The 16,015-nt window shown below is 47.3% G+C and overlaps 1 protein-coding gene across 1 annotated transcript in view; it reads left to right on the forward strand.

Annotated features, from left to right (window-relative positions):
• Window positions 1-8,248, forward strand: part of ISM1 (isthmin 1) — a 41,344-nt gene extending 33,096 nt beyond the window's left edge. Inside the window, exons 4-6 of the mRNA XM_074820583.1 lie at window positions 1,293-1,436; window positions 4,613-4,702; window positions 6,356-8,248. Of these exons, the coding sequence (XP_074676684.1) occupies window positions 1,293-1,436; window positions 4,613-4,702; window positions 6,356-6,873 (752 nt within the window). The 3' untranslated portion in view covers window positions 6,874-8,248. The remainder of the gene's footprint in view (window positions 1-1,292; window positions 1,437-4,612; window positions 4,703-6,355) is intronic.
• The last annotated feature ends 7,767 nt before the right edge of the window (window positions 8,249-16,015 follow it).

Below are 16,015 nucleotides of genomic sequence, written 5' to 3' on the forward strand. Positions count from 1 at the left end.
GGAGCAGCTGAGGGAACTGGGGGGGTTTAGTCTGGAGAAGAGGAGGCTGAGGGGAGGCCTCATCGCCCTCTACAACTACCTGAAAGGAGGGTGCAGAGAACTGGGGATGAGTCTCTTGAACCAAGTAACAAGTGATAGGACAAGAGGGAATGGCCTCAAGTTGCACCAGGGAAGGTTTAGACTGGCTCTTAGGAAGCATTTCTTTCCAGAAGGGGTTGTTGGGCGTTGAAATGGGCTGCCCAGGGCAGTGGTGGAGTCCCCATCCCTGGAGGGGTTTAAGAGTCGGGTTGACCCAGTGCTGAGGGATCTGGTGGAGTTGAGAAATGTCAATGTTATGTTAATGGTTGGACTAGATGATCTTCAACATCTTTTCCAACCTAGATGATTCTGTGATTCTGTGATTGACATGCCCTAGCGAGAGCCAACACTCAGCTGGGGAGGCTGGTGGGAAGGCAAGACAACTGGGGTTGGTCACAGACTCCATTCGGTGGCCTTCCCAAGGCGGGCTGTGCAGCGGATAACTCAGCACACAGTGGAGGCTGGTTCTGAGGGGCTTAGATACGGACAGTGGCACCGAGCCACGGTGGCGCAGGCTTGGTATCGTTTGCCCTTGGATGTCTACCAGAAGACAATATAGTCATGTTTCATTTTCAGAAGGTTCCTGCTAGTAAACAGTCAGATTTTATGTTATTTAATAACTCCCATGAAATGGTACAAATTGCATGTTGTTCTGGGTGCAAGGTGCATATGCGGGTCCCTATATTCCTGGCAGTATTCCTTTAATATCTTTTTCCTGTTCAAGGGACTGAAAAACAAAATTACAGTTTTCACGTGTGACGCTCAGACTCCCATAGTCCAACATTGATTGTGCCCTAAAAATTAATTGAGTATTGTTGTGCTATCAATGTGTGTTTTGAAAAGAAGAAACATTTATCCTGTGCCTGATTAGTCTGTGGTCAGAAAAGATATTCCTATATACAGGAAAATTATGCGAATAGATGTGTACTGTTAGTTCATGACCCAGCTTTGCAGCTGAGGATTCTCAGCTGCCAGAAGGTCAAAAGAGAAAGGAAATATTTTTTCAAATAATGTTGCATGCATTTCCCCTAGGAGCATCAAGTGTGAAAACCATTTAAACAGCAGGCTTATGCCTGGCATTTAGCCCAAGTTTCAGGTAGAGACATCTGGATTCCATTCTTGTTTTGCCTTCTTAATAAAAAACACTACACAGTAGTTTTGGGTAGTAGGAGTTTTGTTTCTTCATTTCCTTCCTCATCTTTGTTCTTACACAGATTATATTGATGGCGAGGGAGACTGGAGCCCGTGGTCCCTTTGTAGCGTCACCTGTGGGAGCGGCAATCAGAAGCGGACGAGGTCCTGCGGGTACGCCTGCACCGCCACCGAGTCCCGGACCTGCGACAGGCCCAACTGCCCAGGTGTGACCATGTTACTGGAGCACAGGGCTTATGAGGAGTGGCTGAGGGAACTGGGGGGGTTTAGTCTGGAGAAGAGGAGGCTGAGGGGAGACCTCATCGCCCTCTACAACTCCCTGAAAGGAGGGTGCAGAGAGGGGGGATGAGTCTCTTGAACCAAGGAACAAGCGATAGGACAAGAGGGAATGGCCTCAAGTTGCACCAGAGAAGGTTTAGATTAGATATTAGGAAGTATTTCTTTCCAGAAGGGGTTGTTGGGCGTTGGAATGGGCTGCCCAGGGCAGTGGTGGAGTCCCCATCCCTGGAGGGGTTTAAGAGTCGGGTTGACCCAGTGCTGAGGGATCTGGTGGAGTTGGGAACTGTCAGTGTGAGGTTAATGGTTGGACTGGATGATCTTCAAGGTCTTTTCCAACCTAGACGATTCTGTGATTCTGTGATTCTGTTCACGTGAACTGCTGTCAGAGGAGAGTGGGAGCAGGCAGCCGAGGGTGGGGAGGGGAACCCTCCCATGCACAAAGCCCAGGGCCTGCTTGTTCCCCGGCTAGGTGGGAGTTGTGGTGGGAAGAGACTCGCTGGTTTTCAGGGCCATTTATGAAATGGCAGGTTCTTGGCTGGTAATGATATGCTGCTAGATGCAGCCTACTATCTCCTGGGACTTAAAAGACAAGTACAGACTTTTTTTAAGTTACGGCCATCATTTTTGTGAACAGTTTTGTATTCCAAAGGGTATAATCTACTCTTTTGAAACAAATTTGTATATTTTAGAATTTCAGAACAGCTGTGCTGACTGCTACCTCAGAGAGCTCCTATTTTGCTGTGCAGTGAATGGGCATGCCTATGTTGTGAACAAATAGCTCCCCCCTCCCCCCGCCCCCCCCCCCCCCCCCCCCCATTATCTGGCTTTTAAGTTTGTGCCTAATGTATACACAGTTGTTTTAAGACTGCATGTGTGTTAATATGAAAAAAAAATACTTTAAATACCTGCTTAGCGTTTCGCTCCAGAGATATTGGGTTCATTGGGCATTAAGCTACAAAATGTCCTGTCCTAGACAGCCAGTGTTAAGGTGGAAATGTCATCTCTGTTTCATTACATGTTGCTTGATAATTGGAGCATTATAAAACAGCAAGTTTGGTCCTGCAACAGCTGCGCACAATGGGATGAAGGAACATATAGTTTTGGCTTGAATGTATTCAAAAAATATGGCCAAGGAGCCTTACCCTAGCTCCTGCCCCTCTACAGTCACAGACACTTAAATGCCAGTAACAGAGGTGTCCTTACCATCATGCAGTTTTTGCTTTGGTGGAAGCAGGGCTGAGCACTCACACCTACATCGTAAAAATTTAAAGCTTCTATGGAAAACTTTCCTATGATGTCGTTTAAATGCTGCTGTGCATTTGGATTTAGGCGAGTTTGTAAGGCAGTGATGCAGTAGCTGCCACAACGCATGGGATATGTGCAACTGCATTACTTCCCAAAATCAAAGTAAAAACACATGCCGTGGTGGTATGCATTTCACTGAGTTTACTTAATGACTCAGAAAGGCAGAAATTCTTAAATTGGAGGTCAGGTTTTTTTTGGTGGGAAGCGAAATGTCAGTAGTGCTGGAGAGAAGACATAGGAGCTTCAGTGAGAGAGTCGGAGAGAAGCTTCTCACTCGCAGAGCGATGCGTGCATCCATTGCAAGGTAATGGCTGCTAGGCAGCTCAGAACAATGTTTCTGGATGCTGCCATACCTCCTAAACCCTCGATAATAAGGGGTTCATTCCAGAAGAAAGCATGTACCCCACAGTTATATTCTCCAGTATTTATTACCAGCTAGCATCAAACAGTGGCAAACTTGAAAGAATATATTATGTCATATAACAGACCCCCAGCGACCAGCCAACAAAATATATTCACTCTCTGAGGCTGTGCTGACATTTTTAAAATTACAAGGGCAAAGCTCAGCTTCTACTGTTTATAATTCCAGCAGTGAATTACTGCCTTGTAATGGGTTCTTGGGTATCTATTATTCTGCATCTACTGCTGGAGTTAAGGCACAACCCTATGATAATTTTATTGAAAAGTGGCCTGAGGCTGTTTTGAAGCTTTGCAAGCCACTATTATGCCCCAGTTCAGGAGATCAGGAGAAAGCTCACTGGCAAGAAGATGGATGGTGGACAGACTTCATAATTAACCATATAGTTATCACATATTAAAGAGCTTTCTGCCCTCTTTGGAGGTCTTTAATTCAATGGGGAGGAAAAAAAAAACCCAAACCTGTTCAAATAGTTCTTTGAAGAGACATTTGTTTTAAGGCTAAATGGTACAGAAACCTGAGGGAAACAGTAGACTGGTAGGTAGGCCAAACTAAAGCAGCAGTGAAAGGATCTTTACTTTGGCAAGATCAATTAATAACTTTTCTGGCTATCTGTGTTTCTCTCTACTGATAGCAAATGCTTAACTGGAGATTGTTGGAAGATCCTGATATTTTAAAATCCTGATATGTTATTTGATTGTTGTAGGTAGGGGTGATTGGTGAGGTTAGTTCTCTCTCACCTACTCACACCTTTCAACTCTCTAGCACTGGGAGAGACCAACAAGCTTCAGTCTCCTTGTAATAGCATCATTCTTCCTCGTACATCCTGAAAAACAGTTGCCCTTATACAGATATGAACTTACTCACCCGTCTTTTAGAAAGTGGCACAGAGGCTGTCTCCTTTAGACATCACGTTTTACCCAGGGCTTTAGAGCTTCCATTGGGACACTTGTTTTTATCTTGTCAGTCCCTTGTGATATGTGCTCTGGAGGAGATGCTGGTCACATACAGCTCCTGCCTGAGTTACTGGGAGATGCTGGAAAGCCTTGCATCGGGAAGAGGAACAAAATTGGTTCCCTCACTGCTCTCCCTGCACTGGGTTCATAACTGGCCAATCTGCTGCTTAAATATAATCTCAGCTCTAAAACTTGAAAACTTTTGACCTTTGGGCTAAACTAACGCTTTATCTTCCTAACACCACAGATTCCTTAGTCATTATACTTTTAAATGACCACCCTCCCCAGCAGCACCTTCAGATGACTTCCCTGCCTAACAAAAGCACCAGGCAGAACTGGGGAAGGAGGGGATGGCCCGGAGGCAGTTGACTGCATTGTGTTTTAGTAGGAAAACACCACCACCGCTAACACCTGTTTGTCTTAGGGATCGAAGATACCTTCCGGACAGCTGCCACAGAAGTGAGCTTACTTGCAGGAAGTGAAGACTTCAACGCTACCAAACTGTTTGAAGTTGGTAAGCAGCCTAGCCAATCTTTCAGTGATAGATAAGAGACTTCCTTAGATTTTCCTGTTTAGAGTCTCGCTGCGGGACCAAGATTTTGAGTTTACCTTTAAAAACGTCAATAATAATGGCCATTTATTATCTTGCTTAAATTTACGATCTGAACCTTAGCTTGCTTCTGTCGTAGAATCTTTCTCCTCTGAAGTCATAGCAAATTTCTGTGCTTCTTTCATTATAAAATGGTGATTCTAGTTCAGAAAAGGGCTGTAAGGCTCCACACTAATGGAGGGGGAAAAAAATCACTGTTTAGCGTTTTGCTGAAATAGCCTCGAATGGAAGATGTTATAAAAGTGTTTTAGGTACAGCTGTCACATTAAAAAAAAAAAAAAAGACAACGACTTTTATGAGCATGCATAGCTTTTATAAGCATGCGTGCTGCAGTGGGGCTAGCCAAAGCAATTCTGTAGGGCCTGACTCAGTACTGCTCTAGCTAAAACCCAGCCCAAGCTCTGTAATGTTCTGATTTCATCCCTTCAATGAAAGCACAGTGTGGCCACTCTCAGGCACTGGATGCTGGACTAATTGGATAAATAATGTAATCCAGCACCTCCCTCCTATGGTGGCAGAGCACAATAGTTAATGACAGCTGGGATAGGACTCTTTAAGGAGATAGAAAAACAGGACACAGATCACTAAGTAAATATTTTGCAAGAATGTTTGCTGTAAGGTTTTTAGGTCCCAGTCTTTGCCTTGCTCCAGAGTCCTGTTAAGTAAGTGTGGAGCAAGATGTGCAGGGGTTTTTTTGAAAGCCGTAGCATGATACAGATGCCTTAAATAATGTTTTAGGTAGGAGACGTTTAACTGGATTCTCCCGAGACTCTTGCAAAATAATAAAGTGCCAGTATTAAAAATACTACTAGTTTATAAATCTCTTTAATCCCAGCTATAAGTTGTGGCTCTGGTGCCATTAAATCCTCCTAAGGTACAGACACTGATATTATGTCACATACTCCCTTTTTGAATCTGAATCACTTTTGGCTGCATTTGCCAGCTAAGGTGTCAGTCTCCATGTTTGAACTACAGCTGCTTGAAATACCCCTTCAGGAAGATGGAGACCAAATAGAAAAAAGTATTTGTTAGTTAAAAGAACAGAAAAAGGAATCCAGGCCTTGCTTGCCATCTTGGTATTTCTAGCATCATGAGAAACTTAATCCTTCAGCATCTGAATCTGCTGTTCTTACAGGGTAGGTGTCTGGACGAGGGTTTCAAACTGGAGACCGGCATCAAATCACTGCGATTTCCCTATTCCAGTTCTGTCACCTGTAAACCCGTGACAGTGTCTCTTGTGCTGCATGGGGATGTCAGCACCCTAATTAGAATTTGCCAGGTAGAAGAAGCATCAGAGGTTCTGACTGGCTGGCGCTGCACCGTAACTCAGACGAGCACTGCCAGAGGCCCTGAAGCCACTCACACGTGTGATTTCTTTATCTGACAAGGCAGCATGTTAGCACATGGCAGGCAGGGAGGTGAGCTTTGGCTGCCCTTTCTTTCTCAAGCAAAGCACTGGTGCTGAACAGTTACGCTTTACTCGGTTGTTATCAGTGATCATACGAACGGGGATGCTGCATAATGTATCTTAAGTTTCCATTTCCTGCCCTTAAACAGATACTGATAGCTGTGAAAGATGGATGAGCTGCAAAAGCGAGTTCTTGAAGAAATATATGCACAAAGTGGTCAATGATCTTCCCAGCTGCCCGTGCTCCTACCCCAGAGAAGTTGCATACAGCACTGCTGAAATCTACGATCGAATTAAGAGGAAAAACTTTCGCTGGAAAGATGCAAGTGGTCCAAAGGAAAAACTGGAGATCTATAAGCCCACTGCACGGTACTGCATCCGCTCCATGCTCTCTTTGGAAAGCACAACGCTTGCAGCGCAGCACTGCTGCTACGATGATAACATGCAGCTGATTACCAGAGGGAAAGGGGCAGGTACACCTAACCTGATCAGCATCGAATTCTCAGCAGAACTCCATTACAAAGTGGACATTCTGCCTTGGATTATATGCAAAGGTGACTGGAGCCGATACAATGAAGCACGGCCTCCAAACAATGGGCAGAAGTGTACAGAAAACCCTTCAGACGAAGACTACTACAAGCAATTTCAAGAAGCAAGGGAATACTGAGAAGATTTTCTTCCTCTTCGGACACAAAATAGCATTCGTTGCCTGGATGCCAAAGAACTGATAACGGCTGCTGCATTGTCTCATTGACAGGGGTTGATCAGTTTCTTTCTAATGAATGTATATAGTTGTAATATAATACATAAGTATTTTTCATAGTGTGTGTAATTTATAAACACGTATCTCTCTATCTCACACACACCTATTTTTACATACAGACATACATAAAACTTGTCCTGGTAGGATTTTATACTGCAATAATGTTCATTTAATAATGTGCATTTCGTTTTATTCCCCAACTGTAACGTAAGTGTGCGGTGGGGAGGGGGCAGCTGCCATCACCATCAGGCCCCAGGGCCCCAGCTGAGGAGGGCACGTATTTAAAAGTTGTTATAAACAATAGGATTGAAGAATGTACTTTTCCATATGGGAATGGTTTACAAGATTAATACACCTACAGCATCAGTTTTCTCTATAATTGGTTTCATGACTAGTCATATCTAAAAAAGGAAGAATTTTTTTTTGGAAGGGTAATACTCAAAAGTGAATGTAGACAGTTACTAGCAATTTTTTTCTTGAAATTCGTCCTGTTACCCTCTAGCTCAGGTCTTTGCAGTCCATCTGGGGTAGGCTTGCAGGGAGATGTAGCTGTGGATTTCCTACAGAGCAGGACAAGTCCCAATGCAGTGGTTCTGCAAGAGTTACAACAGCCCACTCCTGGAGACGTCTCAGATATGGAGCTACAGCTGTCAGGGCTTACGTCTCGTGCTGGGGAGCAGGTCTTTGGGGCAGCTACCTGTAAACTAAGCATGCCCTACATCTGTGGAGGAGTGAGGCCAAAGAAGGAAACTAGCTCAAAGGATAAAAAAAACCACCCCCAAAATCACAGTTACTTCCCAGTTTTAATATGAAGAGCATTTAGATCTGCTTGATTCTTTTAGGAAAAGGAAAAAGTTTATTTTTTTAAAGAACAGGAAAAGTGGGATACACACTCCTAAGTTCCCTGAGATAAAGCATGCAATCAGCCCTTTTCCCCCATTTATCATATGCTGGGTTCACAGTGTCCTACAGAAGAAGCTATTCTTTAAGGAAGCTGTGTGGGAGGAACTATTGGTGAGTTAAAATGTCTTAATTTTTTTAAAAAGCTAGCATTATTTTTGTAAAGTATTTATTGAATTGTAACAATAACTCACATGCGGGATATGTCTCGAACACGAAAGGCTTCTGTAGATGGAACTTGATTGCCAAGAATAAGACTGTTGTTAGGCAAAGGTTTTACTTCCAAATTTTTATAAAGTGCAAGTTTACATACATTATCCTGTAATTAAGCAGCTGATACCTGCATTCTTATGAAAGATAAAAATTACACCATGGGTAAATAAATACTTACGGTTCCATCCTGTAAAAGGCCGTCTTGCTGCAAGTCAATGTCTTCATTTGGAAAACTCAGGCTCAGCATCACTAGAGCAGTGCCTGGTTTTGGGTTACGCTGTCTGACACACAGAGGTGCCCCGCATGTGGAACCTCACCCCATGGTAGAGCCGGTCTCGCGCTGCAGTCCGGCCTCATGAAGGATTCAGGACAGCCATGAAAGATGATTCTTTCTGCTATATGCATACACACGTGTATAGTGTAAATCTCTTCTCTAGCTCTGTTGGCCTTTCAGGCACCAGTTGATTGCGACTTCCCGGATAGACGTGTGCACGGTCCCCCAGCATTAACATGTGCATAGTAAGTCTGCCGAGTCTGGGAAGTGTCAGGCTTGTGCTGGTCTGCCTATGTGGAGCAAATCAGGGGATTAAAAAGCAGCCTGGACCTGGACACCCACTCTGACCAAACGTGTGGTGCGTGCGCTGCGAAGGCACTCCCCGGATCTGCCAGACCTAGTGCGACAGGCTGCAGAGCCGCAGCGCTCCGCTTACGCTCCGCGTTCCCAGAAACACAGCGGTCCGGGCAAAGCTACTGCACAGATGTAACAGCAACGCACCTGCTGAGGTAACTTCAGCAGCCAAAGTCGTGGCTGAGTCATCGGATCTTCCCAGATGCAGGTCTGAGTCAGAGGTGGGGAGAGACGGGGGCATGTTCTAGCACTAGCTGGTAGTAACAAAGCATGGTTAGTTGAGCAAGAGGGTAAACATGGGGATTGCCCCTTAATTTTTATAAAAAACAGGTTCTGTAAATTCTTGCAAGGTCATAAGTAGGAGCCACTAGCTAGCGGAGGCAGTTAAATTGACAGCAGATGGATGAAAGGCATAAGCAGCTCCAGGATCTGTCACTTAATAGGGAAGACAGGTATTTTCTGCAACATGGGGGAGAAAGCTCTGCTTTTTACTTCACTCAGCAGTAGGGGGGTGAAAACAGTCTCGGGTTTCTCTGGGAAGGCGATGAAAGGGTGGTTGCAATTCCTGAAATATAGAACACACCCCTGTAGTTTATGGATTAGTAAATTATGGGGCTTTTGAGAATAGCTGCTACACCATTAATACTGAACGTAACAAAGTGTCAGGGAAGAGGAAAAATTATTCTAATAAATGAAATGGCACACAAAGTTTCAAGTGCTACCACTCATAATTTGCCAAGTCTAGAAACTCTGCAGGAGCTAACAGCCACTGATGAGGACCTACCAGGTTTTTCATAGGATGAGTCCTGGAGCGCAGATCAAAAGAGTATTTGCACTTCTGCAGTCTTAAGCAACAGTCTTTATGAAAAACAAAGTCCTATTTTATAATAAATTATGAGCCATTCAGGGCTGGGCTGCTTTTTTTCTTTTCTTTATCGCCTTCCCAAGGACTAAAATTGTACCTGGAATGACTTCGTGTAGTAGTCCTTATCAAGGTGCTGGAGTTTACCATGACCAAATTTGGCTCAGTCTTTTAAATATAGGGCTCTTCATCCTGGAAAAAGACCCAAGGAAGGGTTTGTGGTCTTACGTTCCTAGGCACGGGTTAGTAGTTAGAAGAAGCTGTTCTTACATTTCTAAGTTAGCACAGAACGGGTGTATTGGAAGACCCAACCAAAGATATGAGGAATCACAGAATCATTCAGGTTGGAAAAGACCCTTGGGATCATCGAGTCCAACCATCAGCCCTACTCTACAAAGTTCTCCCCTACACCACATCCCCCAACATCTCATCCAAACGACCCTTAAACGCATCCAGGGATGGTGACTCCACCCCCTCCCTGGGCAGCCTATTCCACTGTCTGACCACTCTTTCTCTGAAATTTTTTTTCCTAATGTCCAGTCTGAACCTCCCCTGTTGCAGTTTAAAGCCTTTCCCTCTTGTTCTGTCACTAATTCCCTGTGAGAAGAGACCAGCACCAACCTCTCTACAATGTCCTGTCAGGTAGTTGTAGAGAGTGATGAGGTCTCCCCTCAGCCTTCTCCTCCTCAAACTAAACAGTCCCAGCTCCTTCAATCGCTCCTCACAGGATTTATTCTCCAGGCCCTTCACCAGCTTCGTTGCCCTCCTCTGCACTCGCTCCAGCACCTTGAGATCTCTCTCGTATTGAGGTGTCCAAAACTGGACACAATACTCCAGGTGTGGCCTCACCAGTGCAGAGTACAGGGGGAATTGAAACAAGCAGGACTAAACAGGGCTTGTGGTCTCAGCACTGAGAAATCCTCGGAGACACCCCACCAGTAGGCAGCCTGCTTCCCACAGGAAAACAAAATACAGACTTTACAGCAACCCCTCCGTACCTGAGTGGTTCCGTTTACCTATTTCTCACCAGCAAAGCCAGAGCAGAGTGTTTGCACCTCCCAGCCTATTGTCCCTCTGCACTACCTTTCTCTGGGGCAGGCACAGGTCTTTGTGCAGATAAAGGAACCGGTCAGGTCATCCAGGTTATTTTTAACCCAAATCAATCAAGAGGTACAGAGTTACTGCACAGCTTTAGAGTCGAGCTGGCGGGGACGCCTTAAGCCGGCGCTGCTGCCGGGAGAGATGCGTGGAGCAGTGCCCGAGGCAGCCATAAATGGCTGGAGCGTGTCCCTTTGATGGTTACAAGGATGAGCGGGCCTGGCTTCACACTGCCCGAACAGCTGCCGAGCAGCAAAATTCCACTAGCATAACCCGCAGTGATGCATATGGGTTATAGGACAATATAGTGAAAAACAAAAACATACACACATTCACGAATCCCCACAGTCCTGCGTTAGTTACCAGCTGCATTTTTTCCCCCCGCTGTGCAAAATGGTTAGCGCTGTCAACACAACGCATTCTTTCCAAAAAATGCTAGTGAGTTCACAGGACTGCCTTCTCCATATATAGCATTTTCGTCGAGATGGTGTTGGTTGCAGCCAATAACTGATGCACCTGACCCCTTCAGTCGCGTGGGGCCAGGCGTGTTGAAGGTGGGCGTGGGGCAAGAGGAACCTTCCCCCGCTGAGGGATCTGCTGCGTCACAGCAGCATGTCTGTGAGCCATGTAGCGAGGGGGTGCCCCTGCCAAAGCCCTCGCACCTCACACCGCAGCCGCTGACCTGGGATGATCTCCCCAGTGGCTGAAGGCAGGAAGGCAGCGAGGGAGCTCCGGTACCTCATGGCAACAGCCCAGGAGCTGCCTGAGGCTGCAGAGCTGCCAGCGTCCCCCAGCCCCCCCACCTCCCCTCCCATCTTCCTCCTGCAGGGTGGCACTGCTCTGGCTCATGCTATGTGGCTCAGAGTCATGATTTTGTATCAGAAATAGCGCAGCCAGCAGGGACAGGAAAGTGATCTTACCCCTGTACTCGGGTAAAGTGAGGCTACACCTCAATTACTGGGTTCAGTTTTGGGCCCCTCACTACAAAAAGAACAACTACCTGCAAGGAGGGTGCAGAGAACTGGGGATGAGTCTCTTGAACCAAGTAACAAGCGATAGGACAAGAGGGAATGGTCTCAAGTTGCGCCAGGGAAGGTTTAGACTGGCTCTTAGGAAGTATTTCTTTCCAGAAGGGGTTGTTGGGTGTTGGAATGGGCTGCCCAGGGAGGTGGTGGAGTCCCCATCCCTGGAGGTGTTTAAGAGTCGGGTTGACCCAGCGCTGAGGGATCTGGTGGAGTTGGGAACGGTCAGTGTGAGGTTAATGGTTGGACTGGATGATCTTCAAGGTCTTTTCCAACCGAGATGATTCTGTGATTCTGTCCGTCCATCATCAGGGAAAATTACTCAGGTTGAGGATGGACAAACTGCACAGAAACCTGGCGAGCACCACTCCCAGCAGGACCAAGCCTATTTGGAAGCGTTACTCTGGGGGCTCCGTGCAGTCACCTGCATGCTTGTCAGAGATGGCGCGAGGGATGGCGAGGCAAGGCGCTCGCTGGTTAACCCGGGAGAGGAGGCCTGCAAAACAGAGGTGGCCACGCTCAGGTCTCTTTATGCTCACTGTGTGCACCTGCACAGGCACCAGCATGGCCCCATCCCTCCCCGCCATACGCATGGCACCCAGGAGGGAGGGTGAAGGCAGGGAGACCAACGGTAAGCACCAGAATAAAGGTGACACTTTTCCCAGCAAAGTGGTGTGAGTACATGTTGCTGCCTGGCTGCCTGGCATTTATGTGACAGCTGAGAGAGCATGTGTTTTTCTGTCACCAGTTCCCCCCTCCTTTTCCTTTGTAACTTTTAATGGAAAAATGTGTGGGCAGTTTCCATTATGCCTGCGCTGTTTCAGACAAATTAAGGGGTTGGCTAAGAAATCGCTGGTTTCATATTTCATACAAAATACACACACATGCATATATTTATATATCCATGTAAATTAATTTAGGATATCCTCTAGTCATGCACTTTAGAGCAGTACGTTGCTGAGTGTAGTGTCGGCAGGAGCGGACCTGCAGAAGAGCACTTTGCTTTCGGCCTGCACAGGGGGCTGAGGCTGGTTTTGCACTGACATGGTGGGAGAAGGGCCGGGCAGCCGAAGTGGCAGCAGTCATTCTTCGGTTCTGCCTTTTCCTTTGCAAGTGGCAGGTTTATTCATTTTTCCCTTTCAGCTTCATTGCTAAAGCCACATACACCTTTTATGACTCTGCTAATTTTCTATCAGTTTAGGGAGTTATAAATGTTTTCCTTACTTGTTCTCTATCACAACAAGGATCTGGGGGGGATTTTTAAACACACAGTAAAGCTTTTCATTCAGTAAAGTGCACAGTTTATAAGGGATTCAGAGTGTTATATTCTGGAAGTGATAGCAATATTACACAGGTCAAACTGGCCAAACCTAACAAAACTAAGTGTGGGTGGCTCTAGTTTTCAGAGGAACACTTAGATAATATTTCCTTTTTAAAACTGGGCAAACAACGTTACATGTGTTAAATGTCAGAGTTTGCTGTTTATTATGGGCCTGACCAATGCTTCGCTTAGAGCGGAACAGTGCTTCACTCTATAGATTTCAGGAGGGCTCTGGTGTGACTCTGAAACATGCCTGAAGCAAGGGACAGCATCTGCACACCATGGTGGTAGATGCAGGGTGTGAGTCAGAAAGTTTGGGGAGCAGAGGAGGCTTGGGAACCAGCTCCCCCCTCAAGCACCATCGTGCAGGCTGGCTCCTGCCTCTGCACAGCTGTGCTTAACCCATTCGTTCACCCCCAAAGCCAAGTTGCACCCCTCCCCCTTCCCCACTTCCCAGGGGCAGCCCTTGCGGGGACACTGCTCAGCTGCAAAAAAACAGAACCAGGGCAGAGCTGGCCTTGGGACAAGCCCTGTTGGGCTGAACAGGACTCTCTGAGGTGGGTAAGAAGGTGGGAAAGGTGCAAATGTACTTGCTCATGCAGCTACAGGGATGCTGGTGTCCCACTGGCCGTGGCAGCGTTTCCCATCGGGCAGTCCATGGGGAGCACCTTCCAGCCATGGCACAGCCTGGCTTCATACTCCTCCTGCCTGCCAACAAAGCATGAGGGTGAATCTCAAGCAGCTTCCCAGCACTGCCACGGTCCCCATCACCCCCCAGATGGAGCCTAGCGTGATGCCCCCGTCTGAAGCCAGCCCCCACCAGGAGGCAGAAGCACAGCTTCGGCTCACGGGTACGTGTCCTGGCCATTCCAGCGCATCCAGACGTTCCAGTGAGTGACGGCTTGGAGCCGAAGCGATGTCTGCCTCTGCAGCTGTAAACCACGTCCGGCCTGAATTCAGTGCCCCAGTTCTCCTACACAACCCTCATCCTACAACCTACCTGGGAAACACACAGAAAAAGTGTGTAGAAACAGGAGGAGTCTCTTCGGGTTGAGGAAGAGCACGTGGTAACAGGAATGGAACTGCCTTCTGGCCGGTGTAGAGACGAAACAACAGTGCATTGAGTTACAAAGCGGCCTCATTAAGGGTCACCAAAATTTAAATCAGCGTGTGGGTAATGATAGCATGAAGGAGGATGGCCTCAGAGAGGGGAGAGCAGAAGGAAGGCAGCAAGTCTGGAAAAGGAGCTTAGCAGAGGAAATGCTGAAGCAGTGCCAACATCCCCAGCAGGCTGAGGGCTTCCCTTGCCTGGCCATCCACTCGCAGGCCCATTCCCCGACTATTTCACCACATGTTTAATCACCGCTAGGTACACAATACCAGAAAAGCCAAATTAAAAGGTGTAAGGGGAGGAAAAGTTACTGAGCCTTTTTTCCTGAATAACAGCCCACACGGCCTCATGCTCACAGAGGCCGCAGCACAGTGGTAGCTGTACCACAGCTTTTAGCTGTCCGCGAGAGGTCGATGGCAGTGGTTAACCTTGACAAATAACTATGTTTTGCCTGTGCCCATAGTGGCACAGCCATCCGTATTCTTGTAATTTAATGCGGCTTTTGCTCGAAAGGTCAAGTCCCTTTCTCTCACGACTGTATCAACCACCCAGGACAGCAGGTTTGCCCCCCTCCCAGCACCCCCAGCTGCACCACAGAGCAGGGGCACTGGCTTGGGTCACTTTGCAACTAACCTCTTTCCCTGCAGGGATGGGGCCACCCGGCCTCATCTTCCTAGCACACAGACAGGAGGCATGAAGCCACCAGAGATGCACAGGCTGGAGGTGGGAGAGGAAGCTGACCCAAACTCAACCTCAGACACAACTGTCTGCCATTGTTAGGTTGGGTGGCCTGGTCAGAAATACAGCGTTGCTTTTGCAGCCAGTGGGGTTGCCCCACGGGTTCAGTCTGTGAGCCAAAAGGAAAGCAGCGGCAAGCTCCGTGTCTGACCAACACCAGCACTGATGGGGAGCAGAACGACGGTGGGAAGTTCCAAGAGCTACGTACTTCAGGATACAGCTATGTACCAGATCCAACGCTGCCAAGCTGAACCTCAGTCCTGGAATGGAAACAGCACCCATGCAGCCACAGAGGGAGCTGGGCCTCACCCACGCCAAAGGGACACACAGAAGGAGAGCCGAGCTTTGACATCTGAGTCACTGTCAGGGGGTGTTTGGCCTGCATTACAAAGATGAGACCAAATAACTCTGGCTGTAGAAGAGGAGATCTGCAAGGCCAGGGATTCCCACAGGACCCTCTGGTCCATCTGACACCTCCAGGCTGGCGATTATACTGTGAGCTGTAAAAGTCTCTTTAACCGGAGCTTGAATAGGGTACAGCAAATTTGATAGAAACTGTGAGATTTTCTTTTTTTCCTCTCAAGAATATCCACCTGTTGCTCCCACAGACTGCCTTCTGGAAAATTTCCCAATGCTTTCAGCAGGCATATAGCTGCTCTCCATCCTCTTCAAAGCCAGAGCCCTCCAAAGAGGTTCATTGTCTGGCAACAAAACAAAGAAGGGGAACAGCAGCACTATCACCCCACACACAGCTAAATGACATCCACCACATCGTTGCACCCCCAGAAATGCCAAGAGCTGCTGAGCCCTTCTTGGTACCAGCACTCTCAGCTTTTCTACCCACTGAATGAGTTTTTCAGGTGAAGCCAAGTGTGGACTTCAGTGAATGTTATTGCAACCAGTGAAGACCATCTGAAAGTCTCCTCTGAAAGACACCAAGCCAGTAAGTTTGCTGCTCACCCTGGGGTGCAGGGGACAAGTGGCAGCATCCCCTCCTACCTCTAACCTGTCCCGTGTCAGCTTTGCATGAACGCAGTCGCTCATGGCACAGGTGTCACTGCATCTCTGAGCTCTCGGGTCCCACAGCACAGCTCAGCACTACTGGCAATGGTCACTGCATTGCCCTGGCTTAGCCCAAGATGCTTCTCATGCC

Source organism: Strix aluco, chromosome 3, assembly GCF_031877795.1.
Source record: "Strix aluco isolate bStrAlu1 chromosome 3, bStrAlu1.hap1, whole genome shotgun sequence".
Classification (NCBI taxonomy): domain Eukaryota; kingdom Metazoa; phylum Chordata; class Aves; order Strigiformes; family Strigidae; genus Strix; species Strix aluco.